The 26629-nt window shown below is 37.4% G+C and overlaps 4 protein-coding genes across 5 annotated transcripts in view; 2 read left to right on the plus strand and 2 right to left on the minus strand.

Moving 5' to 3' along the window:
* ppp2r2cb (protein phosphatase 2, regulatory subunit B, gamma b) overlaps positions 1-2563 on the minus strand; it is a 36803-nt gene extending 34240 nt beyond the window's left edge. The window contains exon 1 of the mRNA XM_048176159.1: positions 2450-2563. The gene's annotated coding sequence lies outside the window, so the exon portion shown is untranslated. The remainder of the gene's footprint in view (positions 1-2449) is intronic.
* Positions 1869-10624, plus strand: si:ch211-175m2.4. 2 transcript variants are annotated; one of them, XM_048176163.1, is made up of 8 exons: positions 1869-2019; positions 4706-4801; positions 5148-5231; positions 5310-5366; positions 5472-5552; positions 5783-5881; positions 5977-6276; positions 10156-10624. In XM_048176163.1, exons 2-8 carry the CDS (start codon positions 4706-4708, stop codon positions 10162-10164), a joined length of 726 nt encoding a protein of 241 aa, XP_048032120.1. In that variant the 5' UTR covers positions 1869-2019; the 3' UTR covers positions 10165-10624. The 2 variants fall into 2 exon arrangements, with proteins under 2 accessions (XP_048032120.1, XP_048032119.1); XM_048176162.1 differs by having other exon boundaries at positions 1893-2015.
* A 605-nt stretch (positions 10625-11229) lies between these two features.
* Positions 11230-14860, minus strand: si:ch211-175m2.5 (uncharacterized protein LOC568697 homolog). Its single transcript, XM_048176165.1, has 5 exons — positions 14700-14860; positions 14321-14476; positions 14052-14151; positions 12587-12717; positions 11230-12445 (listed from the first exon to the last, which is right to left on the minus strand). The coding sequence occupies exons 1-5, from the start codon at positions 14751-14753 to the stop codon at positions 12152-12154; spliced, it is 735 nt and encodes a 244-aa protein (XP_048032122.1). The 5' UTR covers positions 14754-14860; the 3' UTR covers positions 11230-12151.
* Positions 14861-15202: 342 nt separating this feature from the next.
* Positions 15203-19121, plus strand: smim19 (small integral membrane protein 19). The gene is made up of 3 exons (XM_048176166.1): positions 15203-15454; positions 15644-15768; positions 18454-19121. Exons 1-3 carry the CDS (start codon positions 15324-15326, stop codon positions 18510-18512), a joined length of 315 nt encoding a protein of 104 aa, XP_048032123.1. The 5' UTR covers positions 15203-15323; the 3' UTR covers positions 18513-19121.
* Positions 19122-26629: the final 7508 nt, after the last annotated feature.

The following is a 26629-nucleotide window of genomic DNA, read 5'->3' on the forward strand; positions in this document are numbered from 1 at the left end:
CCCATCAATCTGTGCCATCTAGAGTTTCATGACTGAACTAGATATGTACAACTATGAACTTTTATGGGTAAAGTCGTACTTTGTACCGCCTCAATGACAAGTTGTTGTACCCCTAAAAGTTCCCATTTTTGCAAAAAAAAATTCTAACAGTGTATTAAAGGGTTAATTTACACAAAAATAAAAATTCTGTCATTAATTACACTTAATGTTCCACACCCGTTCTACACCCCTAAGACCTTCGTTCATCTTCGGAACACAAATTAAGATATTTTTGATGAAATCTAAGAGGTATATGACTCGTCCATAGACAGCAATATAACCACCACTTTCAAGGTTCAGAAAGGTACTAAAGACTTTGTTGACGTGACTGCAGTGGTTCAACCTTAAAGGGTTAGTTCACCCAAAAATGAAAATAATGTAATTTATTACTCACCCTCATGCCGTTCCACACATGTAAGACCTTTATGAAGCTTCGGAGCATTATGAATCTTTTGTGTCAAATCAGCGGTTCGGAGTCCAAAGTCACATGATTTCAGCAGTTTGGCGGTTTGACACGCGATCCGAATCATGATTCGACACAAAAGATTCATAATGCTCCGAAGCTTCCTGAAGCAGTGTTTAGAAATCGGCCATCACTATATAAGTCGTTATTTTGTTTTTTGGTGCACCAAAAATATTCTCGTCGCTTTATAATATTAATATTGAACCGCTGTACTCAAATGAACTGATTTAAATATGTTTTTAGTACATTTATGGATCTTGAGAGAGGAAATGTCATTGCTGGCTATGCAGACCTCACTGAACCATCGGATTTCAACAAAAATATCTTAATTTGCGTTCCGAAGATTACTGAAGGTCTTACGGGTGTGGAACGGCATGAGGATGAGTAATAAATGACATTGTTTTCATTTTTGGGTGAACTAACCCTTTAATTTTATGAAGTGACGAGAATACTTTTTGTGCGCAAAAACAAAACAAAAATAATTACTTTATTCAACAATATCTTCTCTTCTGTGTCATTCTTATGTTGTTTACATTCAGCCCTTCCAGGTTCTACATCACAATGCTGACTCCTGTGTCAGCAGCACACAAACGCGTCGTGCTGCTCATGTGAACAGCCTCTGCCAATACTGAGCCTGCCATGGAAGCGCTGAATGTAAACAACGTATGAGAATGACAGAAGAGAAGATATTGTTGAATAAAGTTGCTATTTTTGTTTTGTTTTTGCGCACAAAAAGTATTCTAGTCACTTCATAACATTAAGGTTGAACCACTGCAGTCACATCGATGGTTTTAATGTCTTTAGTACCTTTCTGGACCTTGAAAGTGGTGGTTATATTGCTGTCTATGGACAAGTCTTATACAGTACCTTTCGGATTTCATCAAAAATAACTTAAAGGGATAGTTCACCCAAAAATGAAAATTATCCCATGATTTACTCACTCTCAAGCCATCCTAGACTAACACAATCGGAGATATATTTAAAAATATCCTTAGTCCTCTCAGGTTTATAATGGTTGTGAATGGCAGCCCAAATTTTGAAGACAAAAAAAAAAAAAAAAAATGCACCCATCCATAAAAAAATGAATGCATGCAACTCCAGGGGGTTAATAAAGGCCTTCTGAAGTGAATCGATGCATTTGTGTAAGACAAATATCCTTATTTAAAACTTTATAAAGTAAAATAACGAGCTTTTGAAGACTGCTTCATGTGAGTTCTGTCTTTGGGGCAGTTTTGACACATCATTTGCTACATCCTTTAATGCCTTATAATGACTATAGATGAAATGGTGTGGTGTACTGACGGCATATTGATATATTGCAATTGTTGAGAGGGGAAAAAACATACAGAAAAACATGTTAAACATATTTGTTGTGCTGGGCTATATTTTCAGGTTCAGACATGTTCGCTGCATGAGGGCCTGGAGGGAGGAGTCTCTTTTCACACACATATAAACCTTCTGGATGAAAGTGAAAATGAAAATAGGATCCTCAAAGACGAGAGAGACGCCAATAGTAGGTAAAGCATGCAATCTCTCAGTATTATGATTAATTTGCTCATAAATGTTTCCATTACTGCTTAGGGGCTATAGAATGATATTTGAACGTTATTATATTAAAAGATTAGTTAAGATCATGTTGGATTGACAGTGGAAGATGTGAGGTACAACACTTTAGCTTATAACTTTTTATAGCGTTACTGATTCATTCGCTCAAGTGATTAGTTTAACAATACTGATTTTTTTCAAGAATAAAACATCACTGCTGCTTAGAGCAGAATGGTCAATTCAGTGCATTCAGCATTGATTAGAACCGTTTTCGAAGCAAGATATAGACAAAGTAGCCTGATGCGGTTAGCTATAAGCAAATAGTTTAGGGACTCAACAGATACATTTACACAAAATATAACAGAACTGTGAAATACTGATAGTTTGATTAAAAAAACATACCTTAAATTCCATGTAGAGACTGTGGATCTTTTTGTAATCTGTTAATTTACAACAAAGCGTCGAACGAACCGATTTACTACAATGAATCAGACATGCTTCATATAGTCCGATTAGGATGAACCGATTCGATATAGAATGAAGAGAGAGCTGAGAATTGTTGTTTACCGCTTGGTAAACTAATACAAATGTGACATTAAAACTATATTGAAAAAAGTAGTTTGTTACTGGAAGTCTTTGGTTTAATTTCCCTGTCATTTATTTTTTGCCTGAAGAAATCACTCAAAAAGTGAGTCGTAGCTACTACGGAAGTCCTAAAAGGCCTTGGATTATTTTTTTTTCTTTCTATCTTGTTTTCACGTTATCACGACTTAATTTTCGTGTGATCTCGACATAGTAAAAATTGTTTTCTCGTTTCACGACTGTAACTGATATCGTACGTTACACTGGCTTACACTGGCTACACTTATGCTTCCATTAAAAAGAGGGTGCAACACTCTAAATTTCCACAAAACTATATTAATTAAATTATTAACATAAATCACATTTCTTATTGAGTGAAACAGTGAGGTAAACTAATGACGCATAACAATGGTTGAATGGTAAAGGCGCCGTAGAGATGCAAAAATAAAGATGTGCAAACAGAATATACAGTGACATCAGCATTAGTTTTAATAAGCAATAAGTTCAGTACAGTATCACACCGGTGAAACTGTTATGAGTCATGCATCTAGCAGTTAGAAGACGATAACATACACTTTCAATCAAAATAATCATATTCATTCAAGCTTTTTACATTTAGGGCTCTATGTTGTCGCAAACAACACAAATTATAGCTATCGAGGTCTTCGTTCTGTCAAACGCGTAATAAGGTGGATATTCAGTTCTATACTGCCACCTATTGGCGCAGTTGTGTAATTTAGAGAACAAAACAGCTTCTTGTCGGGATCACAAGAAAATTAAGTCTTGATAACGAGAAAAGAACTTTTGTTATGTCGAGATCACGAGAAAATTAGGTGATCACGAGAAAACAAAGAAAAAATCAATTTCCTCAGGGCTTCCGTACCCTGATAGCACACGTACACCTCGGAGACATCTATTTAATGTGTGTGTTTACGTCTAGAAGACATATATTTTTTCATAATTATTAATATTAATAATTCATATTAATATGTAAATTCATATCTCATGCTGTCTCAAAATAGCACAGTTGAGTACGCTTAGATGTTCTTAAGATGATCTTAAAGGTGCTACAGAGGATGTTTTGTTTCATTCATTTTTGCAATATTACTTGAAACTGTCTTTACTAACTGATAAAAGACTATTTATTAGGTGCACTGAAAGGAATAATATTAATATACATCATCTGTGCATGAGGTAGGGCCTTAAAAACATCAGCCAATCGATTACGCGATCATCGCGTAAAGGATTGGCCCTCTGGCTTGTCAATCACTGCAATTACGTTCCTTGTGAGAGACGTACGCGGATTGGCCCTCTGGCTTGTCAATCACTGCCAAGACGTTCTTTGTGAGAGACGTGCGCGGCTGCGCGCTCCAGTAACTTTCCGCACTCCACAGGCGCCGCATGCAATGCTTTTGTCAGGAGACAGGAGTAACACCTGCAGATTATGAGTTACCTACGGTGAGTCCAACATAATGAATTCACTAACACGACACAGCGAATGCCGGTGGTAAACACTCGTGTTCCAATACTCGTGCACGAGTTATGGGAGGCGTTCCCTCGAAACGAGCTGTGAAGGAGGGGGGTTGTTCTTACACATGCGCTCATTTCAAAAACTCACTAACAAGTCTTTGGTTTCTCAGTCGACGAAAAGATCCTCTGTAGCACCTTTAAGAAGTACTAAAGAAGAATTTTTAGTATATTAAGTACAAAATTTGTCCACGAAAATAGAGCACTTTAAGTATATTATAGAAATGTACTTTTTTTCACCTGGGGTAGCATCCAAAGTTAAACACCCAGGTATTCTTCTGTGCTGATATTCAGACCAGCACTCTTTGATCATGTGAAACTGGTAAGGTACAGGCTGTCACTGTGATTGACAGAATAATGTTGCACGCCTCAACATTCTTTAACTCCATAGTAACACGTCCACATTGTTGGTAAGCAACTCTTCAGGTAAATCTTGATTCCTAGCTTTAAGAATGAAAGCGTGAGCAGTCACACTTGATTTCCCGGCACTAAACTTTGGCTGATAAGAAAGAGAAGACGTGTAAAGATACTCTCTCTGTGCGTTTGAAGATGCCAAAACCCGCTGATGTGATGATAACCACGGCAATATACCAGCAGCAGTATGAAGTCTCCAAGTTCCTGAGGATCAAGCCAATGGCTTTGGGGGTAAAACACACTTGTCACATTCTGTGCGCGTTTTTGTTCCTGTTAATCTTAGTTTGTATGTTCTTATTTTCCTGTATTTAGTTCCAGTTTCCTTTGTTTGCCTGGTTCCTGTTGCTAGTTTGTTTTCATACTTATCATCATTTTAAGTCCTTCTTTACCTTTGTATTTAATGCCCTCAGTTCTCTGTCAATTATTGTCTTCATGTTTGTTTGTAAAGCTGTTGCTTTTTTGCCTTCTCCTGTGTTAATCTTTGTTTTTTTGGTTATCCAAATCTGCTCTCCTTGCCTCGCCTGTGTTTAGTGTGTATGAATTAACAGCCATTATATCTTGTGTTTTTGTATCACAGATATTGGAAATCTTGATAGCCTTATTTGGACTTGGTTTAACAATCTGGAGTAATATTTTTTTTCTTCTCTGGTCGCCAGTTATTGTAAGTCAATCATTTCAATATCAGTACAACATTATGCAATGAACAAATACTGAATTCTCTTCCATTTCTATTCTGCAGTTCATTATAATTGGAGCTATAACAGTATTGGCTGCACACACATGTAAACCGTGTCTGGTTAGTGTCAACTTCACTGCCTTGAGAAGAAGCTATACTTTTAAGGGGAAAAAAAGACTTTTCATAATTTGGCATATTTATGGGGTTCTTTTGTGTGTGTTGTAGGTAAAATCCTCACAAATACTCAGCTTTGTCAATTTTGCAGTAGTTGCTATCGCCCTCCGCTCTCATCTTTTTTTCACTCGGGTAAGTGGTTACATACAGTATGTGTGTGTGTCTAGATCAAAATTATTTAATCTAAATTCTTGTTTTTCCAAACTTAGATGAAAGAGCTTATATACTGTGACGCTGGTAGTCTACAACAGTGTTACATAGCAGTAATCTAATCCACCCTTTGTACTGTTTAGATATAGCAACCGGTTTTTGATTCATGTTCATATTTTAGTTTATAATCACTTTCTTTATCATTCACTTAGGGTGTGCCCTGCTTTGTCCTAATATCATGTGATATTCTGATCTTCATCTTCTCTATTGCTATTGCCTCAACCTCCTGTTCCTGTTGTTGTGAACCAAAGGTAAACATCATCAAGAGCTTAAAACATTCATCTTGAGAAACCGAATCAGATGAATTAGATGGATAATAAACCAAAAAATGTTGGTTCTCTTTTAGCCAAGACCTGTCACGGTCAGTTATATGAACACAGATTTGCCTGTCAACCATATTGTGCTAATGGGCCAGTCGGACGCCTCTGCAATGGCACAGCCCGTTAGTTCAATCCTGTACATGCTGCCAGCAGCAGATGGCCAAGTTCCATCTGCACTTCTGCCAAATTGCAGTCCCTTCCTCAATGCATCTCCACCAAACTACAGTCCAGTACCAGCTACACCTCCACCAACCTACGACCAAATCTCAGCTGCACTGCTACCAAACAACGGTCCAGTCCCAAGTGCACCTCCACCAGCATATGAGGTAATTATGAGCATTTTTGAGTAAAGGCCCGTTCACACCAAGAACAATATCTCCAGTATCTCACAGAAGTGAGTACACCCCTCACATTTTTGTAAATATTTTCTTATATATCTTTTCATGTGACAACACTGAAGAAATTACACTTTGCTACAATGTAAAATAGTGAGTGTACAGCTTGTATAACAGTGTAAATTTGCTGTTTAAACTGCTGGCCACAAAAGTGAGTAGACCCCTAATTGAAAATGTCCAAATTGGGCCCAAAGTGTCAATATTTTGTGTGGCCACCATTATTTTCCAGCACTGCCTTAACCCTCTTGGGCATGGAGTTCACCAGAGCTTCACCGGTTGCTGGAGTCCTCTTCCACTCCTCCATGACGGCATCACAGAGCTGGTGGATGTTAGAGACCTTGCGCTCCTCTACCTTCCATTTGAGGATGCCCCACAGATGCTCAATAGGGTTTAGGTCTGGAGACATGCTTGTCCAGTCCATCATCTTTACCCTCAGCTTCTTTAGCAAGGCAGTGGTCGTCTTGGAGGTGTGTAGTGTAGATTATGAGTTACCTGCGGTGAGTCCGACATAATGAATCCACTAACACGACACAGCGAATGCCGGTGGTAAACACTCGTGTTCCAATACTTGTGCACGAGTTTTGGGAGGCGTTCCCTCGAAATGAGCTGTGAAGGAGGGGGGTTGTTCTTACACATGCGCTCATTTCAAAAACTCACTAATGCTGTGTTCACACCAAACGCGAATAGAGCGTCTGGCGCGAATGATTTCAATGTTAAGTCAATGTAAAGATGCGTTTACGTGCGTCTGGAGGTCTCGCGGCGCGAATGAGGCGTTTAGCGCGGCGCGGAAGACGCGAATTCGCCGAATTGAGCGTTTCGCGCGATACGCGCGAATGGTGCTTTTTGTGCATTTAGCGTTTGACACGAATTCGCGTCTGACGCCCGAGTTGAAAAATTTGAACTTTGGCGTAAATTCGCGCCGCGTTAACCAATCAGGAGCCTGCTTGCTGCTGTGGCGGCAGGCCCGCCCGGAGTCACTCATTCAAAATGGAGGAACGACTGATATTATCAGTGAGCAGTCACCCAGAGATTTATGATACAAGTTCATACTTCAGACAGGAATAAAAAGGACCTCGCTTGGAAGAGTGTCGGTGAGGAGATTGGGCTACCTGGTAAGTTGTAAATACACATTTCACTTTTGAGTCACGTACACGTTTATCGACCCGCAGCCTTCCCGCGACGCTGACCTCTACGCCGCTGTTCTGCTCTCCAGAGCAAATACAAAGCGGTAGCTCTCTCGATGAACGCACGATCAACATCAGCCATCTTGCAAACAGGCAACCGCCTAGCACTTGCCCCTCCCACAAGAAGCGGATTTCGCCTCGGACGCGCGTCAATTTCGCTTCAAACGCTTGTTTTTTACGCGCGTCTATTTCGCTCTAGACGCGCGAATGCATTCAAAATGTTCAAGCGGCAAACTAGACGCGGTAGACGCGAATTTGACGCTCTATTCGCGTTTGGTGTGAACGCAGCATAACAAGTCTTTGGTTTCTCAGTCGACGAAAAGATCCTCTGTAGCACCTTTAAGAAGTACTAAAGAAGAACTTTTAGTATATTAAGTACAAAATTTGTGCACGAAAATAGAGCACTTTAAGTATATTATAGAAATGTACTTTTTTTCACCTGGGGTAGCATCCAAAGTTAAACACCCAGGTATTCTTCTGTGCTGATATTCAGACCAGCACTCTTTGATCATGTGAAACTGGTTAGGTACAGGCTGTCATCATCTTTACCCTCAGCTTCTTCAGCAAGGCAGTGGTCGTCTTGGAGGTGTGTTTGGGGTCGCTATCATGTTGGAATACTGCCCTGCGGCCCAGTCTCCGAAGGGAGGGGATCAGGCTCTGCTTTAGTATGTCACAGTACATGTTGGCATTCATGGTTCCCTCGATTAACTGTAGCTCCCCAGTGCCGGCAGCACTCATGCAGCCCAAGACCATGACACTCCCACCACCATGCTTGACTGTAGGCAAGACACACTTGTCTTTGTACTCCTCACCTGGTTGCCACCACACACGCTTGACACCATCTGAACCAAATAAGTTTGTCTCGGTCTCATCAGACCACAGGACATGGTTCCAGTAATCCATGTCCTTAGTTTGCTTGTCTTCAGCAAACTGTTTGCGGGCTTTCTTTTGCATCATCTTTAGAAGAGGCTTCCTTCTGGGACAACAGCCATGCAGACCAATTTGATGCAGTGTGCGGCGTATGGTCTGAGCACTGACAGGCTGACCCCCCACCCCTTCAACCTCTGCAGCAATGCTGGCAGCACTCATATGTCTATTTCCCAAACACAACCTTTGGATATGACGCTGAGCATGTGCACTCAACTTCTTTGGTCGACCATGGCGAGGCCTGTTCTGAGTGGAACTGTCCTGTTAAACCTGTCTTGGACACCGTGCTGCAGCTGAGTTTCAGGGTCTTGGCAATCTTCTTATAGCCTACGCTATCTTTATGTAGAGCAACAATTATTTTTTTCAGATCCTCAGAGAGTTCTTTGCCATGAGGTGCCATGTTGAACTTCCAGTGACCAGTATGAGAGACTTAGAGCGATAACACCAAATTTAACACACCTGCTCCCCATTCTCACCTGAGACCTTGTAACACTAATGAGTCACACGACACCGGGGAGAGAAAATGGCTAATTGAGCCCAATTTGGACATTTTCACTTAGGGGTGTACTCATTTTTGTGGCCAGCGGTTTAGACATTAATGGCTGTGTGTTGAGTTATTTTGAGGGGACAGCAAATTTACACTGTTACACAAGCTGTACACTCACTACTTTACATTGTAGCAAAGTGTCATTTCTTCAGTGTTGTCACATGAAAAGATATAATAAAAATGTTTACAAATATGTGAGGGGTGTACTCACTTCTGTGAGATACTATATATAAGTGTTCACACCAACACACGATATCGTTCTGTTTATACCAAGCACGTGCTTCAGTTTTGTCATCTTCCACTGTTGTCTCTGCTATTCTGTTATATTTAGAACATTTACAACATTTTTAGAACGATAAATTTATCATTATTATTATAGATATAGTCCTTGGTCTGAATGGGCCTTAAAGGGTTAGTTCAGCCAAAAATGGAAATTCTGTCATTAATTACTCACCCTCATGTCTTTCTACACCCATAAGTCCTTTGTTCTTCTTCAGAACACAAATTACGAGATTTTTGATGAAATCCAAGATTTTTTTAATCCCCCATAGAAAGCAACGTAATTACCACATTCAAAGTCCAGAAAAGTAGTAAAGACATCGTTAAAATAGTCAATGTGACTACAGTGGTTCAACCTTAATGGTTCAACCTCACACGCATGTGTCGTGCTGCTCACATGTACAGTGTCGGCCAATACTGAGTCCGTGTTCTGACGTGGAACTTAAACAGCAGTGTCTAAAACGTAAACAGCAGAGGGAAGAGATGAAATTGTTGAATACAGTCGTTATTTATGTTTTGTTTTTGTGCACAGAAAGTATTCTCTTTGACTACGTTGACTATTTTAACAATGTTTTTACTACTTTCTGGACCTTGAAGGTGGTAATTACATAGCTTTCTATTGGGGTTAAATCTCTCGGATTTCATAAAAAATATCTTAATTTGTGTTCCGAAGATGAACTTACGGTCTTACGGGTGTGGAACTACATGAGGGTGACATGACAGAAATTTCACTTTTGGGTGAACTAACCCTTTAACTGTATGAAATCAGAAAATAAATGTATAATGATTTTTATAAATAATTTATAAATAATCTCCACCTTTAATCATAATTGCTGTACTGCACAGATCTGATAGTTTGTTCTGCTATTACAGGCCAGATGATGAACTAGATCTCAGACACAAATGGAGATATTGGATGTTTACACTATTTATGGCATTGAATTATGGTGAATGGAAAACCAAAAATGATGTTTATAAATTTGTAAATCATTTATAAATAATTGTAATATTACAATTCTATAAATAACATGAAAACCAAAACTGTGAATGCATGTTTTAAATGCATTGTGTCATACAAAAACGGTCAGTACAAAACAAAATTGTACACATTTTAACACTGTGATAAAAACATACTTTTCATAACTGTTATTTGTTATTATTACTAGTAACGTTTTGCCCAGTTAATGCTGGAATTGATTTTGTGGTCTTGGTTTTGAGACCTCTTGGGACCACATAAATGTGACTTTGGCTGGGTTTTTTTTAGCTTATGCTGCCAGACAAGACTGCGGTGTATTTCTAGTGTAGTAAATTATTTACATTAAACAGTAGCATATTCTCATGACTCCTGTGAAGGATTTTTTTTTTTAAATTAATCATAACTAACATCTCTTTTCCTTGCAGGATTAACATTTATATGCTTTTGAAAACTAAATGTCCACAACACTTGGACCAAATGTGTGTCAGAATCATATATGAATATAACAAATGGGGAAATGAAACTAAATTTATACTATATAACTCATGACTTTGAGTAACAAATTGAAGAAATCAAGAAATTCAGATTTGTTTTTACCTAGTAACAGAAGAGTTTGCTGAATTATACTCATGAAGAACCAGTGTACTGGAGAAAAATAATGTAATGAATCATGTCACCTTTGCCATGCTCCTATTCTATAAAAACTGTTGTACTTTTCCCCTGGGGGGGAAAGACCCAGAGTGTGACTTTTTTTGTTTTTACATACCAACTTAATGTCAGAACAACTTAATCAAGCCCTGTTTTTTTTTTTGTTTTGTTTTGTTTAAATAATATTACAAAAATCACAAAATCTCATGCCACTGAGATGAAGAGAACAATGTTTTTTTAATGAAGGAAACATCAAATACTAAAAGGCCATATGAGGGGTGATGTGCCTCATATGACATATGGATGAGAAATACACATGAATCTTGTGTTTTCATTTGGTTTATTAAGAATTTTTTTCCTCAAAATGTTTAATTTGATTTTAACATATGAACATAACCACAAATAAACTAACATTTTACTTAGTCTTTCTTTTTTAAAATGTTAAAAAACTCTTAGTTGACACCAGCATTTACAGACTGAGTTAACATTTAAAAGCCTATCAAACAGTGTTCAGTGTGCACTTTAGAGAAATGTATAATATTCGAGTTTGTATCACTCAAACAAATGGTTTGAAGAGAACACTCAAGGTATAAATGGATTATTTATTAACCTTTAGAATTGTGATCTCTTGAGAACAGATTAACAGTATTCACATTTTATATTCAAATTTGTTTGACCAGTCCTGCCACATAAAAAAGTGATGCTTCCAGGATGAACATTTCAGAAAACCCATTCACATCCACAGAAGAAAACTGTAATGTTCAGTCTCTCCATTTAATAAACAATTAACCAAAGCCTAACAAATTTAAATAAACAAGGACTTCTTTATTGTATAGAAGCTTGTTTCTACTATGGAAAATAAAATAAAAAAGGTAATTGCGACAAGTTTTTAATCACGCAATTCAGACTTTTTTCTTTTATCAATTGTGAGACAAAGTCTGAATTGTGAGATATAAAAAGTCAGAATTTTGAGTTTATCTTACAATTGCAAGTTTACGTCTCACAATTCTGACTTTTTTCCTCAGAATTCTGAGATATAAATTGGCATTTACCTTTTTATTTTCTATTTCTGTGGCGGAAACAAGCTTCCATATTCTGAGGACTAACAGAGAAACAAATGAAACCAATAAAATTCTAAATCTAAATGTGCATACATCAGTGAAAGTGTCAGAGAATCCACTTAGGGTGAGATTTTGCAAAACATATGTAAAATATTATAACTTTGTTCCAAAGTCTGATTTGAGTCTATTCAGCCTTGACCTGTCCATCAGAGTCTTTTGCTTTGTCTCTCGGCACTCTACCCATGTTGTAAAACTCAGTGTTAGGTCTCATGTCAGTCAGATGGGCCATGCGGTTGGAAAGGGCAAAGAAGGCAGCAATGGCAGAAATGTCCCAAATATCCTCTCGGTCAAAACCGTGAGCTTCCAGGGTGCTAAAATGTTCTTCAGTAATTGTTTCACTCCTGCAGACTGTCAGAGCAAAGTCCAGCATGGCTTTCTCACGGGCGGTCAGATCGGCAACCCTGTAATTAACTGCAACCTGTGGGTCAAGACAAAAATACAGTACCAGTAAAAATCAATTATAAACCTACTAATTCACATTATTTATAGGATTCTTGGAAATGGAGTTTGTGAGGGTTGGAGAATTTTCCAAAATTTTTTTTATTAAAATGTTAAGTACCTGATCAGCCAGCATGGGTTTTTTGGAATAGATTCGGTGCAATGCACTGTGGGATACCACACAATACAAGCAGTGATTGTGAGCACTGGTCGCAACAACGATCAGTTCTCGATCTGCTTTGGACAGACCACCTGTTACAAAAGTAAAATAAAGCATGTATCACATATGAATGGTCAATGATCACCTTTTGGCCTCCACTAGTTCATTTTAAATAGTTTTGTGATGTGACACTATTATTAACATACAATTATTCCATGTGGTTTCCAGTTATATTAATAAAAGAAGTACCAACATCTTGTTTAAAGGTGCCCTAGAACGTTCTTTCACAAGATGTAATATAAGTCTAAGGTGTCCCCTGAATGTGTCTGTGAAGTTTCAGCTCAAAATACCCCTTAGTTTTTTGTTTTTTTTTTTATTAATTTTTTTAACTGCCTATTTTGTGGCATCATTAACTATGCACGATTCAGGCTGCGGCCCCATTAAATCTCGCGCTCCCCGCCCCCGAGTTCTCGATTATAATACAGTGCATAAACAAAGTTCACACAGCTAATATAACCCTCAAATGGATCTTTACAAAATGTTCGTCATGCATACTGCATGCATGCATCGGATCATGTGAGTATAGTATTTATTTGGATGTTTACATTTGATTCTGAATGAGTTTGATAGTGCTCCGTGGCTAAAGCTAACATTACACACTGTTGGAGAGATTTATAAAGAATGAATTTGTGTTTATTAATTATACAGACTGCAAGTGTTTAAAAATGAAAATAGCGATGGCTCTCGTCTCCGTGAATACAGTAATAAATGATGGTAACTTTAACCACATTTAACAGTACATTAGCAACATGCTAACGAAACATTTAGAAAGACAATTTACAAAAATCACTAAAAATATCATGTTATCATGGATCATGTCAGTTATTATTGCTCCATCTGCCATTTTTCGCTGTTGTCCTTGCTTGCTTACCTAGTCTGATGATTCAGCTGTGCACAGATCCAGATGTTAATACTGCCTGCCCTTGTGTAATGCCTTGAACATGGGCTGGCATATGCAAATATTGGGGGCGTACATATTAATGATCCCAACTGTTACGTAACAGTCGGTGTTATGTTGAGATTCGCCTGTTCTTCAGAGGTCTTTACATAAGAAGGAGGAAACAACGGTGTTTGAAACTCACTGTATGTCATTTCCATGTACTAAACTCTTGTTATTCAACTATGCCAAGGTAAATTAAATTTTTGATTCTAGGGCACCTTTAAAATAGTTTTAGATGGATGATGCATGTCAGAATTATTTCCCTAAATCTAAACCTAATCAATCAAGTACACATTTGATCTTGCACCACTTGAAACAATTTTTTAAAAATTATAATATAAATATATTATATGCTGTATAGATGTGAATTAATAAAAATAAAAAAAATGTTACTAGCTACCATGCAGCATGAATAAAAAGTCATACCACTTTCCTTGTTCATGAGGGCATTATAATAAGAGAAGAAAGCCCGAAATTCAGCAGGACGATGGGCAAGAACCTTGAAGACATTGGGCAAAAACCCTCCCTGTAGTTAAACATCATCTATTAGTTGTGACTCAAGAAATACAAATTTCATCATGTTTTGTATTTCATGTAATGCCATATTGGTTTGAAATGACATAAGGGTGAGTAAATGATGACAGACTTTTCATTTTGGGATGAACTATCACTTTAACGTGAATGTGGAGCCAAACCTTCTGTTCAACCTCCTCCATCAATTCCATAATATCAAATGGCAGGTTCTTCTTGTTTGGCACTGGATAGCGACTGATGCCCTCTGAACTGCTGCTGTGTCGTGTGTGAGGAGCTGATATTTTCACACAAACTCTGCTTGCTGTGGAAAGTGAGTACTGCAAAGGACAGAGCTTGGTTAATATTGTTACATCCATTGTATAATTCATACAAAGTCATTTTCCAAGTTCAGCAATTCCAGAATGATAAAAGTGTTTATGATTACAAGCAATTACAGAAAGACGTACAGGTGCAGGTATGTTTTGCGTGCAATTACTGACGTTTTAAAACAATATTTTGTTACATGACAGTTCAGAAAACTAATTAATTTTAAAACCTTACCATTATCCCAAAATTAGAGCGGTGAATAAGCTTAAAAATGCCTTGCAACGACATTGTTAAACTTTATCCTGCAGTGGCGCTCTCTCTGTTTATGTTGGGGACGAACAGCGTCATATGTTCTAAACGGGAGCCAATCAGCGAGTCTTGTTCTGACACGCCTCATGGCTGTTCGACCAATGAAGCCATTCTATGGAATTCCATTTTACTTCCTGTTTACGTGCTGAAGGAACTGAAGCAAAGCATAATAAGAGAAATTGAGGATTCTCAGTAAAACTGTGTCAAAGTAAAAGTGTATTTGTGTACTTAAAATAGTTATTATTATTATTATTATTATTATTATTATTAATCAGTTATGTAAATGAATTATCCGCCACTACTAACTACTAATTCTCCAACTACCACTGAAGTCACAATGACATATTCTCTGATCATTTATAAATATGATCACCAGTGTTTGATTAGGTAGTGATAATTCCTGTCAAACAGTTGCATAAGGACTTTTACTTTGAACTTTGCTCAGTGCGTATCCGGAAATGAATGTTTATTGTTGGAGTCGCTGTTTTCTGATAAGATATAATCCATTTTACATCAGATATATTTTCGCATTTTAATAAACGCCAGATTATGGGTGGATACGGGGTGATGGCAGACGAGGAATCTCTGGATTATTCAGTACATGAAGCCTGGAATGAGGCCACCAATGTTTACCTGCTGGTTATTTTGGTCAGTTTCGCCCTGCTTATGTACGCCAGAAAGTAAGTCTCCATTTAATTTTACATTCATTAATCACACGATCATGCAATTCTATTGACCTGTAAACATGATCACAGTGACATGCAAAAGCAGTCTCAGTGGTCTCAATGAAATCTGTTACACAAAACGACTGTGGTTATACGTCTCTAAAATAAGAAAAATCTTTTTTTTCTTTTCTTTTTTTTTTTTAGAAATAAGAGGAAGATTATGCGCATATTCACGCTGCCACCAACAGTCGGCAGCTCTCCAGAGCCCAACTTCTACGACAGCCTACAGAAAGTCCGGCTGAGACAACAACTGGAAATGTATTCACTGGGTGGGTTGGGCTCATTTTCTGTATAATAATGCATCGTCATGTCCTTTCGAAAAGTTGCCATGGTAACTATAGTTTCTGGCAAAATGCACTTACTGTACGTATTGTTAAAATGTATACATACAGTATGTTGATATTATGCATTATACACCATGTCTAAAAAAAGCTCACTCTTGCTGTTTAGCTAATGCAGCATTCATTTTCTTGCCATACCCAACTGTGTTGTCACTACATTTTTCATTTATCATGTACATTCTTTTTTTTCATCTTACATTTTAGCTGCACACATGTACATTTAAAGGTGCAATGTGTAAATTTTAGGAGGGTCTATAGAGGGTATGCAGGTGATGTCATAGCCTATATATTGAATTGTTATATATTATGTTGACAACTCATCAATTAAATACTTACCATCTTATATTCTGCATAATTGGGTGTTTTTAAATAAACACTGACAAAAACTATACAAATTTTAAGGCTGGACGATATACATAACATTGATATAAGTGATCACTCCAATTTAGACCTACTTATATTGTATTTATATAAAGCGTTCACAGGCAGATTTGCTTTGTATTTCCCCGGCTTTGAAATCAGGCACATATAAATGTCAGGAAACACGACTCCTGGCTGCTTGTCAATATCCATGGATTAGGTTGTAAGGAACACTTTCAAGCCCAATCTTTAGTTTAATCGTTTGTTTTACTCACGTTTTTGCAGTTTCCCCTATTAAATCCAGTCATGCAGCAGGTTCTTTTGCCACTCAGTCCAGCTGAGGGAGCGCGTTCTGGCTGGAAAGTGACGTCTATGCATACCCTCTATTGAGAGAAATGCAATATAATATACATAACTAAGTTTTCAGTGGTGTATAAAGACCTTACATAATGAACTGTTATGTTATTACCTTAGAATCAGCCATTTCTATGTACATACACTGCATGTCCCCTTACATGTTAAGTCACCATTTTGCACCGGCATGTTTCTACAGTAGCCCTACTGCTCAAATTGCTCTACAGAGCGTGTTTGCTTGACTGACTACTCTCTTCTGTCTCAGATGATGACATTTTTGTCCTGTGTTGGCCACCGTAGCTTCTCTATATTGCAATACACAACCTCACCGCTAGATGCCGCTACACACTGCGCCTTTAAATTTTAATGTAACAACACAAACACTTGTTTTTCCATTATCATTATTTGTATTACATTTTAACTGCACATATATACACTACCACTCAAAAGTTTGGGATCAGTACGATTTTTAATGTTTTTAAAAGAAGTTTTGTCTGCTCACTAAGGCTTAATTTATTTAATTAAAAATAAAGTAAAAACAGTAATATTGTGAAAAATTATTACAATTTAAAATAACTGTTTTCTATTTGAATATATTTTACAAAGTAATTTATTCTCGTGTTGGCAAAGCTGAATTTTCAGCATCATTACTCCAGTCTTCAGTGTCACATGATCCTTCAGAAATCATTCTAATATGATGATTAGTTCCTCAAGAAATATTTGTTATTATTATCAATGTTGAAAACAGTTGTGTACTTTTTTTTCAGGATTCCTTGATGAATAGAAAGTTCAAAAGAACAGCATTTATCTGAAATACAAAGCTTTTGTTACATTTTACACTACCGTTCAAAAGTTTGGGGTCAGTAAGAATTTTTATTTTTATTTTTTTGAAAAGAAATTAAAGAAATGAATACTTTTATTCAGCAAGGATGCATTAAATCAATGAAAAGTTACAGTAAAGACATTCATAATGTTACAAAAGATTAGATTTCAAATAAACACTGTTCTTTTGAACTTTCTATTCATCAAAGAATCCTGAAAAAAAATATTGTACACAAATATTTTGTACAATTGTAAACAATAAATGTTTCTTGAGCAGCCAATCATCATATTAGAATGATTTCTGAAGGATCATGTGACACTGAAGACTGGAGTAATGATGCTGAAAATTCAACACAAGAATAAATTACATTTTAAAATATTTTCCAATAGAAAACAGTCATTTTAAATTGTAATAATATTTCACAAAATTACTGTTTTTACTGTATTTTTAATTAAGTAAATGCACCCTTGGTGAGAAGACGAAACTTCTTTTAAAAACATTAAAAATCTTACCGATCCCAAACTTTTGAGCGGTAGTGTACATTTAAATTTCTTTCTAACAACAACAAACACACTCATTACATTAATATTCAGTATCATCTCTTATCTTCTGTTAGCACATCTCCACCATGTTTTAAAAACAATTTAAAAGGTGCTCAGTCTCCATCAAAAATCTTGTATTTATTCCTAAAAAGTTATCTTTACCATTGACATATTTGTTATAATTTCTATCAGTCAATATACATGTGTTTTAATGGAAAGCTAAACATTTCAATACAATTCTGTGATTTGATTGTTGAATGTTCTGATGTAAAAATATGATTGTGCTGCTAAAATGATCTACATGCTGCATAACATTTTGTTGTTGTTGTAATTGTGAAAATTACATGAGAACTATGCCAGAAAATGTCAATATGGGGAAAAAAATCCTTAACTAATCAGATTTTTAATAGCTTAGTCTTAAGCATCCCATGTAAGGATGACCTCAGTCTTGAAGAGAATATCATGGTTATCATAGTAGTTTTGTAAGGTTAATATCGGGATTTTTTCAAACCCCTGTTGTATGTTTTTCCCCAGCTCGTAAATATGACCAGCAGCAGCCGCAGTCGGATAGTGTGCAGCTGTCAATGGAGTGATGTCACCAGAGGAGGCGCTCTTCACCCGCCAATGTGAAGAAAGGCAGAAGGGGCCACAGAGAGAAGTGGATTGCTGAGAAATAAACGTGCTTTGTCATTTGGGGGGTATTGTTGAATGTTATTTTTTTATTTGAAGAGCCTTTCTTTTTCCCCACATCCATCATACCTCTCAAACATTCAGAAGAAGTGACGATTAGTTTAAGAACTTGTGATTTTCTTACAGGGGCATTGGTGGATAATGACACAGACTGCCCTCTGGTGTTGGAAGTGAAATTGCTTGTATAATATCTCAACGTTTCACACGTTTGACAAACATCATCTCTGTGCCGTAATGTTGATCACTGTTTGTGATCTGCACTCAAACATTAAGATCAACATTTTAACTCACCTCAAAATCATTGTTACAAAATGCTATTTATGTTGACAAAGTAAAGATGTTGAAAATACTGTACATTGATTTTGTTGTGCATGCTAGGTACATTTTCTCTAGTACTGTATGTCTTATATTGCCCTCTAGTGCTAGTTTACGTGCATGTCAGTTGTTTTCGGGCTGACCTGCCAGGCTGTTTAAAGAATAATCTGCCAAAAAATAAAGATTTTAACATTAAACAGATGTTACAGAGTCTTAATCTTGAAAGTGACTGCAATTAATTCCTGGTAAGACAAGCATCACAATTACAATTGGTCATAGGCTACTTAGAGTTAGTGAGTTCAGCAAACCCTCAATAGTAAGTATTATTTATTTTTTATGCTAAGGTCATAAATTATACATCAAATTGTGCAAATTATTGAGAAAAAAAGTGATTTTCTTGTTTATTGGCATCTATGCGTCAAAGAAGCAGCTTTCCATTGCATCGTATGTAGCCCCGCCCACCCTATGCGCTCGTTGTTTGCATTTCCACAGCGTGATGGTAAGATCTTACAGATTTATGAATGAACCGCTCATTTTAAATCTTTTCGGTCTACTGACATTTGTTATGAGTAAATAAGTAAATCCACTCTGATAGTAATGCTATAGAAATATACAGAGCTAATAAAATGGAAGTTCAAAAACAAAATTCTAAAGATGGCTGCACACTTGTTTCTCTGATTCATAAGGTCTATAGCGGAAAAAGGATGAAAATATCCAAAAAAACACTAGAACAATGTTATACAGTTTGTTGACTTGTGTACTTATGTTATCAAACGTTTTGAAAAATGTTTAAATCCAGGGAAATCAGCCATTTTAAGCAGGACATGGACCACGTAACTGCGTCGCCTGTCACTGACATCATATCCGTGCTACCATCGATTTCCAGTTTTACTTTCATAGAAACCATGGAAACAACAAAGACACTTAAAGGATTAGTCCACTTTCAAATAAAATTTTCCTGGTAATTTACTCACCCCCATGTCATCCAAGATGTTTATGTCTTTCTTTCTTCAGTCAAAAAGAAATTAAGGTTTTTGATGAAAACATTCCAGGATTATTCTCCTTATATTGGACTTCAATGGCCTCCAGATGGTTGAAGGTCAAAATTACAGTTTCAGTGCAGCTTCAAAGGGCTTTAAGCGATACCAGACGAGGAATAAGGGTCTTATCTAGCAAAACAATCGGTCATTTTGGAAAAAAATACAACTGTATATGCTTTATATAGGCTAAACAGATGATAGCCTTCTAAGTGCTTCCGCTTTCCGTATTCTTCAAAACGCTTACGCTGTATGTCCTACGCACGTGGCGCCAGTTCCATTTTTTTCCGTAAGTAGAATAGGGAAGGCGTAGGACATACAGCGTAAATGTTTTGAAGAATATGGAAAGCGGAAGCACGTGCAAGATGTTAATCTGTTTATATAAAACATATACAGTTGTATTTTTTTTCCGAAAATGACCGATCGTTTCGCCAGATTAGACCCTTATTCCTCGTCTGGTATCGCTTAAAGCCCTTTGAAGCTGCACTGAAACTGCAATTTTGACCTTCAACCGTTTGGAGGCCATTGAAGTCCCCTATAAGGAGAATAATCCTGGAATGTTTTCATCAAAAACCTTAATTTCTTTTCGACTGATGAAAGAATGACATGAACATCTTGGATGACATGGGGGTGAGTAAATTATCAGGAAAATTTTTATTTAAAAGTGGACTAATCCTTTAAATACATTGTGTTTATTAGGCAGATGAGCACCTGTTTGGATAAATTCATCAACAAACTGATCATTGTTATATCTCAACACGGTTAGTCTTTTTCTTTGAATTGTTTTCTTTGATTCACCATGAGTACCATGTTTTACCACACCTACAACCGACAACACTGTTTTGTCAAGTGGCTAACATAGCATATTCAGAGAGAGCTTTCTCCATCATACATTTTAAAATTAATTGCATGTCATTTAACAACAGTGATTTAGTCATCCAGATTTTATTAATATGATATTTAGGGCCCGAGCACTGATGGTGTGAGGACCTTATTGTAATTGCTCGGTCTATTATTCTTCTTCTCCGAAATGAATCGCATTTTTGAGGGCCTAAACATGCTCGAAATCTCATGAAACTTTGCACACGCTTCAGAAGTGGTCAAAATTTATGTCTGATGTGGGTTTCAGAATTAGGTGTGGCAAAATGGCTCGAAAGCACCACCTAATAAAATTTCTATTAAGCGGCCTTCGCGCTACGTTTCGCATGCAAGTATGAAATTCAGTAGACACATGTAACAGCCCAGTATCTACAAAAAAAGTCCCTGGGTCCAAAATCTGAAAATCCAACAGGAAGTGAGATATTTAGAATTTTCTTTGCAAAATTTTTGCAGTTTTTGACATTTCCAGACATACTTTAACAAACTCCTCATAGAGCTTTAATCAGATTAACACCATATTTGGTCAGTCGAATCTAAAGGCATTTGCAATGTTAAATTGTGAAGGTCTTGAGTTTTCGCTGGAGGGCGTGTCCGTGGTGGCCTTACAAAATTTGATGTTTCGCCATAAAACTGGAAGTTGTTGTAACTCTGGCATACAATGTCCAATCTGCCTCAAACTTCACGTTTGATAAGTGCCCTGGCCTGAAGACATCTACACACCAAAATTTAGTTATAGTCATATCGCCACCAGCTGGTAGCAGGAAGTGTGGGTAATACAAATGACTGACATAGTCCTCCTATATTTATAAACTTAAACTTAATTTATAAACTTTTTCCTAAAGCAACCGGATCAATCCAATATTGATCTTGCTTATTGCAAAACAAGTGTCGCATCCAGCCACAGAGCGAACACGCACAGAGTCACATTAACACAACTTTCAACACACTCAAATGTATTTGGTACGATTGTTACACAACGAAAAGAGCGGAAGCGGCCGACTGCAGTATAATAAAAGCTCTGCTGTTCTTGAGAGCGGTGTAAATCGCAGGTGTCGCTCATTAGCATTTGCTCCCACGGGCCACGGCTCTTCAGCACGTCCTGCTTCATACCACCGTGATGATAATAAAACTTAAATACATTTGCTCATCCATGAGCATGATTTCTGCCCGAGTCCGCTCATTCACGGTGTCATCAAGCTACACCTTTGTTTTGAATAAGCAACCTCTAGTGGCGAAACTTACATATCATGCCTTTAAGAGCAGAATAGACCCAGAACACCATAGCAACCAAATATAAAATGCTGTGACAAACACCCAAGCATCATGTTGGCAACTCTTGTATGAAGAAGTACCTCTCACATTTTCTTCACAAAGTGTTAAAATATAGTTGTTTTTTTTCTTGTTTAAAAAAACATTGAGTGAACTAAGTGCAATAAATGAGTCCAAGTGATACAGAAGTGAGAAATGAAAAACATGGAGTGAGAAATAAAAGTTAAAAGGTGTGAGAGAGAATCACAATCTTGGACAGTCTTGCTTTTGTTTTTCCTGCTTTGTTCTAATCGCTTATTTTGTCTTTCATGCCACTCTTCCATCATTCTCTAGCCTCTGATCCGCTGTGGTATCATTTCCCCAGATGAATCACTGAAAGCTAAAGAAATGATGCCTCGCCTCGCCTTAGTCATCTGCCTCCCCCTCCCTCCGCTTCCTCTTGTGCTTTCCCTCAGGTCTCTATGGAAATAAGATGAACAAACTCTTTTTTTAAATCATTTTTCAACCTCCAATAATTCTAATTTTATTCTATACCTGCCTTTCCCTTTTATCCTAAACCCTGAGAGTCTCATAGCAAACCGTATGCTGTAACAAAAAAGAGAATTTTTGAGGAATCTTCATGCAGCTTTTTTCCATGTCTGTCAATCTCCAAAAAGAATCATAAAAGCAGTCCATATGATTCAAGTGCTATATTCCTATTCTTCTGAAATCTGTGTGAAACAGAATAAAAATCTAAAAAGCCTTTCCCAAAAAGCTCTCAAATCAAATACTGTGTAAAATCACAAAACATGCAAGAACCATTGGTGTATATTGGTGTCATTGACATTAAAAGACACCATTTTGATTTGAATAATAGTCATATGGACTATTTTATGGTGCTTTTTAAAATCTTGACAGACTGTGGGAAAATTCTTCAAACTCCTTTTTTGTGTTCTCTATGGAGTTGGAACAACATGAGGGTGAGTAAATAATGGCAGAATTTTCATTTTTGGGTGAACTGTTGCTTTAACACTCAAATAGCACATAATCCTTCCTTCTGTCCCTCTCTTTCCTTTTTTCCCGGTCACACCCCTTCCATTGTTTAACGAACACACAGAGAACTGAATTCCAGGTATTAACAAATGACATGCATCAACACAAATCTTACACATTCGTTCTGCATCCATTTGCAAGCTCAAACCAGAAAAAATAATCAATAAACCAGAGGAAAAATAAACCAAAAGGGTTGAGGAGCAACGTCCATGGCCGCTGGATTTCAACACGTTCATCAGCGTATGGTTGATGTTTACTGTCTGGGAGTCATCCCCTGCCCTGTCTCAATCCACTGTGCTGTTCTGAGACCTGTGGCTGCTTGAAGCCCAGACAGATGTAAACATGGCCTGACCGCACGCACTGGCCCCAGGCCAGCAGCTGGCAAAAACAGCCAGGAATGTCAGTGCTACGGCCTGACTCCCTCTCTCTGGGTTTTTACACCCAGTTACACTGGCCCACTGCCACAAGGCCCACAAACTGGTCAGTGTTAAACAGAATCACTTTATTTAAAGGCATGACACAAGGAGGTTGTGATCTGCTTATACAACATGCTTATGAGTAGTACGAACGTTTATAAATGCTGTGAGTCAGCAACATTTGAGTTGAAATAACAGTTTATGAAACCGCAGTCAATTGGTTATGCAGCTTTCTCTTTAGGGTAACTTCCAGCGCTGTGACTTGGTACAGACGTTGAGATTATTATTTAATGTGGCTGTCCTGTCTGCTTTTTACAAAGTTCAAAAAGCTATGGACAGCCTCCAGACTTGGAGGTCATACATTATGTCATATCTAAATTTATATTGCACAATTTAATTAGATACCTTATAAGTACTACATTTTAAACATAATTGTGAGCTTGCTTTTATACAACATTTCAATTAACAAAAAGTTCATATCGAAAACGTATGTTTTATACACAGTATTGCCAGTTTCTTTCTAACGTTTTGCTCAGCCAATGAAAATAGTTCCAAGTGTGCACAGCATAATTGCTACACACAGTAATGACATTCCTGAATGAATCAATAGTTTTATACAAAACTATTGGTCGTATTGGTTGGAGAACAATGATTGGGTAAATGATTCAATGACTCACTAATAAATACTGTCAGCTGTTGCGTTTATGAATTAATCAGCATTTTTCATTAAAGGGGTCCTTGATTATGATTTCACTTTTTTAACTTTAGTTAGTGTGTAATGTTGCTGTTTGAGCATAAACAACATCTGCAAAGTTACGATGTTCAAAGTTCAATACAAAGCAACATGTTCTCTAATCAATACGACCATATAGGTCGTTTGTCACTTCCCTGAAATATGACCCATAGGAGCGTTTACTAAAGTGGCGCCCCTATCGGCAACAGGACACTTTCGTTTTAATTCATGAAATACGACACATAGGAACGTTTGCTAAAGTTGCGCCCCTATCGACAACAAGACACTTACATTTCAATGCATTGTTCCCTTTTATCTGCGTCATATTTCAGGTTTCACGTAGCTCAACTGGCAGAACATTGCAATAACAATATCCAATCATGTGATCATGCGATCGTGGGTTCGATCCCAGGGAGCGCATGTACTCATAAAGTGTGTGTGCACTATAGACCTTATTTACCAGAGAAACAAGCGCGCCGCCATCTTTATAAAATTGTCTTTGAACTTCCGTTTTGCGGTAGCTCTGTACATTTCTATGGCATCGCTGTCAAAGAATAATTAGATGGTTAAGTGGATTTACTTGTTGTAGAGTTAATGAAAGTTATCATGAGCATTGTTATGTTTAAAGCAGATGTCTTAACAAATGTCAGTAGATCGGGAAGATTTTAAAACGAGCAGTTCATTCATAAATGTAATATCGCTGTGGAAATACAAACCGGAAGTCAAAAGACAACGAGCGCAACGCTGAAAAGGGGCGGGGCTACATAAGGTCTATAAATCACTAACATTAGGTTTAGGGATGGGGGTGGGTGTAGTCGTTAATAAAAAATGAGTTTTGCTAAATGGAAATAGGAGAAATGGTATAAAAAGTCCACACATTGCATTTAAATGAACACACATTTTGATTGGTAACGACAGTCATACATCATTTCATGACGACAGACGTAACACGACACTGTCATTATTTTTACGCCCACTAGAGGGCGCATGACTACAAAGCGTAAATATAGGTCGTAATAAGGTGCTTGAAAAATTACCTATAGGGTTGGGGTTTTTTTTGGAGGACATTCTCATACAAAGGGAGATATTTTCTTTGACAGAAATGGCTTTTATGGACTACAAATGGCTGGTAGGGACTAAAACAAGCTTCTTCCCAGGTTGGTGACATCACAAACCCCAAAAATGTACATAAACCCTATCCCCGGGAACACACAACAAAGGGGGTGAGGCCATGTTAGGCTGCTTTAGAGAAGAAGAAGAGTTGTTGTAGTAGAGTGTTGTTTCCATCATTTTACACCAAACTGCTTGACAAATAAGGGTCAATTCAACGCTGGATTTGCACAAAAGATTAACATGACGGCACATGCTAGTCAATGAATCGAATCAACTCCACAGCAACTACATAAATGTATCCACTAATCATTCAGAATCATCCAGATGTATTCTGAAAGTTGTAACTTCTTCCTGAGTCTCTCCATCAGTGTCTGACTCCAGTTTAAACAATTTAAGGCTGAATATCATTACTGACAATCTCAATTTTGGCTGCGTGAGATTCTCCAGCTTTGCTGTTGTTGAGCAACCAAAGCGTGAGCTGTTAAAGCTTCACCCTCTTCTGGAAAGGGGGCTGGGAGCAGCAGCTCATTTGCATTTTTAGGAACACACACAAAAATGGTGTGTTTTTGCTCACACCCTATTAGGGCCAAATTTGACAAGCTTTAATAAATTATTTGTGGGGTGTTTTGAGCTGAAACTTCAAAGACAGATTCTGGGGACACCAGAGACTTATATTACATCTTGTAAAAGGGGCATTATAGGTCCACTTTAAACAGAGTTAATAAAGACAAGTCATTTGTCGCCACTTACTGGTATGAAAAAAAGTAACGTGCACTGAAAAAGATGCGGCCCGGTCACATTGTTCACAAAATTCTGTGCAGACTGGGAATTTCACATGAGGGTGAAAAATTTCCCCACACAGATTTCACAACATGTTCAAGTTTGTCATGCAAATTTGCAGTGTTTGAAAATGACTTCTGTGTGAGCTGTGCTTCATACATCGTTACACTAATGACAGTGCTGGATAACAACTGATTACATGTAATAATTTGCTAACACTTTATTCCGATAGTCCACATTTTACTAAATATAAACGTTGCAACATGTCAACTACCAGTCATTAGAGTATTAGTCGACTGTTGGCTTAATATCTGCTAACACAGTGTTTCCCAACCTTGGGCTTCATCCAAAATCAAATACTTCTCTACTTTATAGTAGGTGAAAAACATTATGTGACAAAATAAGTATATCAGAATTCACAGTACTCATAAAGAGTAGGAAAAAAG

Source organism: Megalobrama amblycephala, linkage group LG23, assembly GCF_018812025.1.
Source record: "Megalobrama amblycephala isolate DHTTF-2021 linkage group LG23, ASM1881202v1, whole genome shotgun sequence".
Lineage (NCBI taxonomy): Eukaryota > Metazoa > Chordata > Actinopteri > Cypriniformes > Xenocyprididae > Megalobrama > Megalobrama amblycephala.

Bases quoted from the DNA above. Each gene is read 5' to 3' on its own strand.
- si:ch211-175m2.5 (XM_048176165.1), bottom strand. From the start codon at position 14,753: ATGTCGTTGCAAGGCATTTTTAAGCTTATTCACCGCTCTAATTTTGGG. The intron at 14,477-14,699 runs GTAAGGTTTTAA...TGTCCTTTGCAG, and splicing joins GCTCTAATTTTGGGATAATG to TACTCACTTTCCACAGCAAG. The intron at 14,152-14,320 runs GTTTGGCTCCAC...GTTTAACTACAG, and splicing joins TGGAGGAGGTTGAACAGAAG to GGAGGGTTTTTGCCCAATGT.
- si:ch211-175m2.4 (XM_048176162.1), top strand. From the start codon at position 1,965: ATGAAAGTGAAAATGAAAATAGGATCCTCAAAGACGAGAGAGACGCCA. The intron at 5,232-5,309 runs GTAAGTCAATCA...TCTATTCTGCAG, and splicing joins TTCTCTGGTCGCCAGTTATT to TTCATTATAATTGGAGCTAT. The intron at 5,882-5,976 runs GTAAACATCATC...GTTCTCTTTTAG, and splicing joins CCTGTTGTTGTGAACCAAAG to CCAAGACCTGTCACGGTCAG.
- smim19 (XM_048176166.1), top strand. From the start codon at position 15,324: ATGGGTGGATACGGGGTGATGGCAGACGAGGAATCTCTGGATTATTCA. The intron at 15,455-15,643 runs GTAAGTCTCCAT...TTTTTTTTTTAG, and splicing joins CTGCTTATGTACGCCAGAAA to AAATAAGAGGAAGATTATGC. The intron at 15,769-18,453 runs GTGGGTTGGGCT...GTTTTTCCCCAG, and splicing joins ACTGGAAATGTATTCACTGG to CTCGTAAATATGACCAGCAG.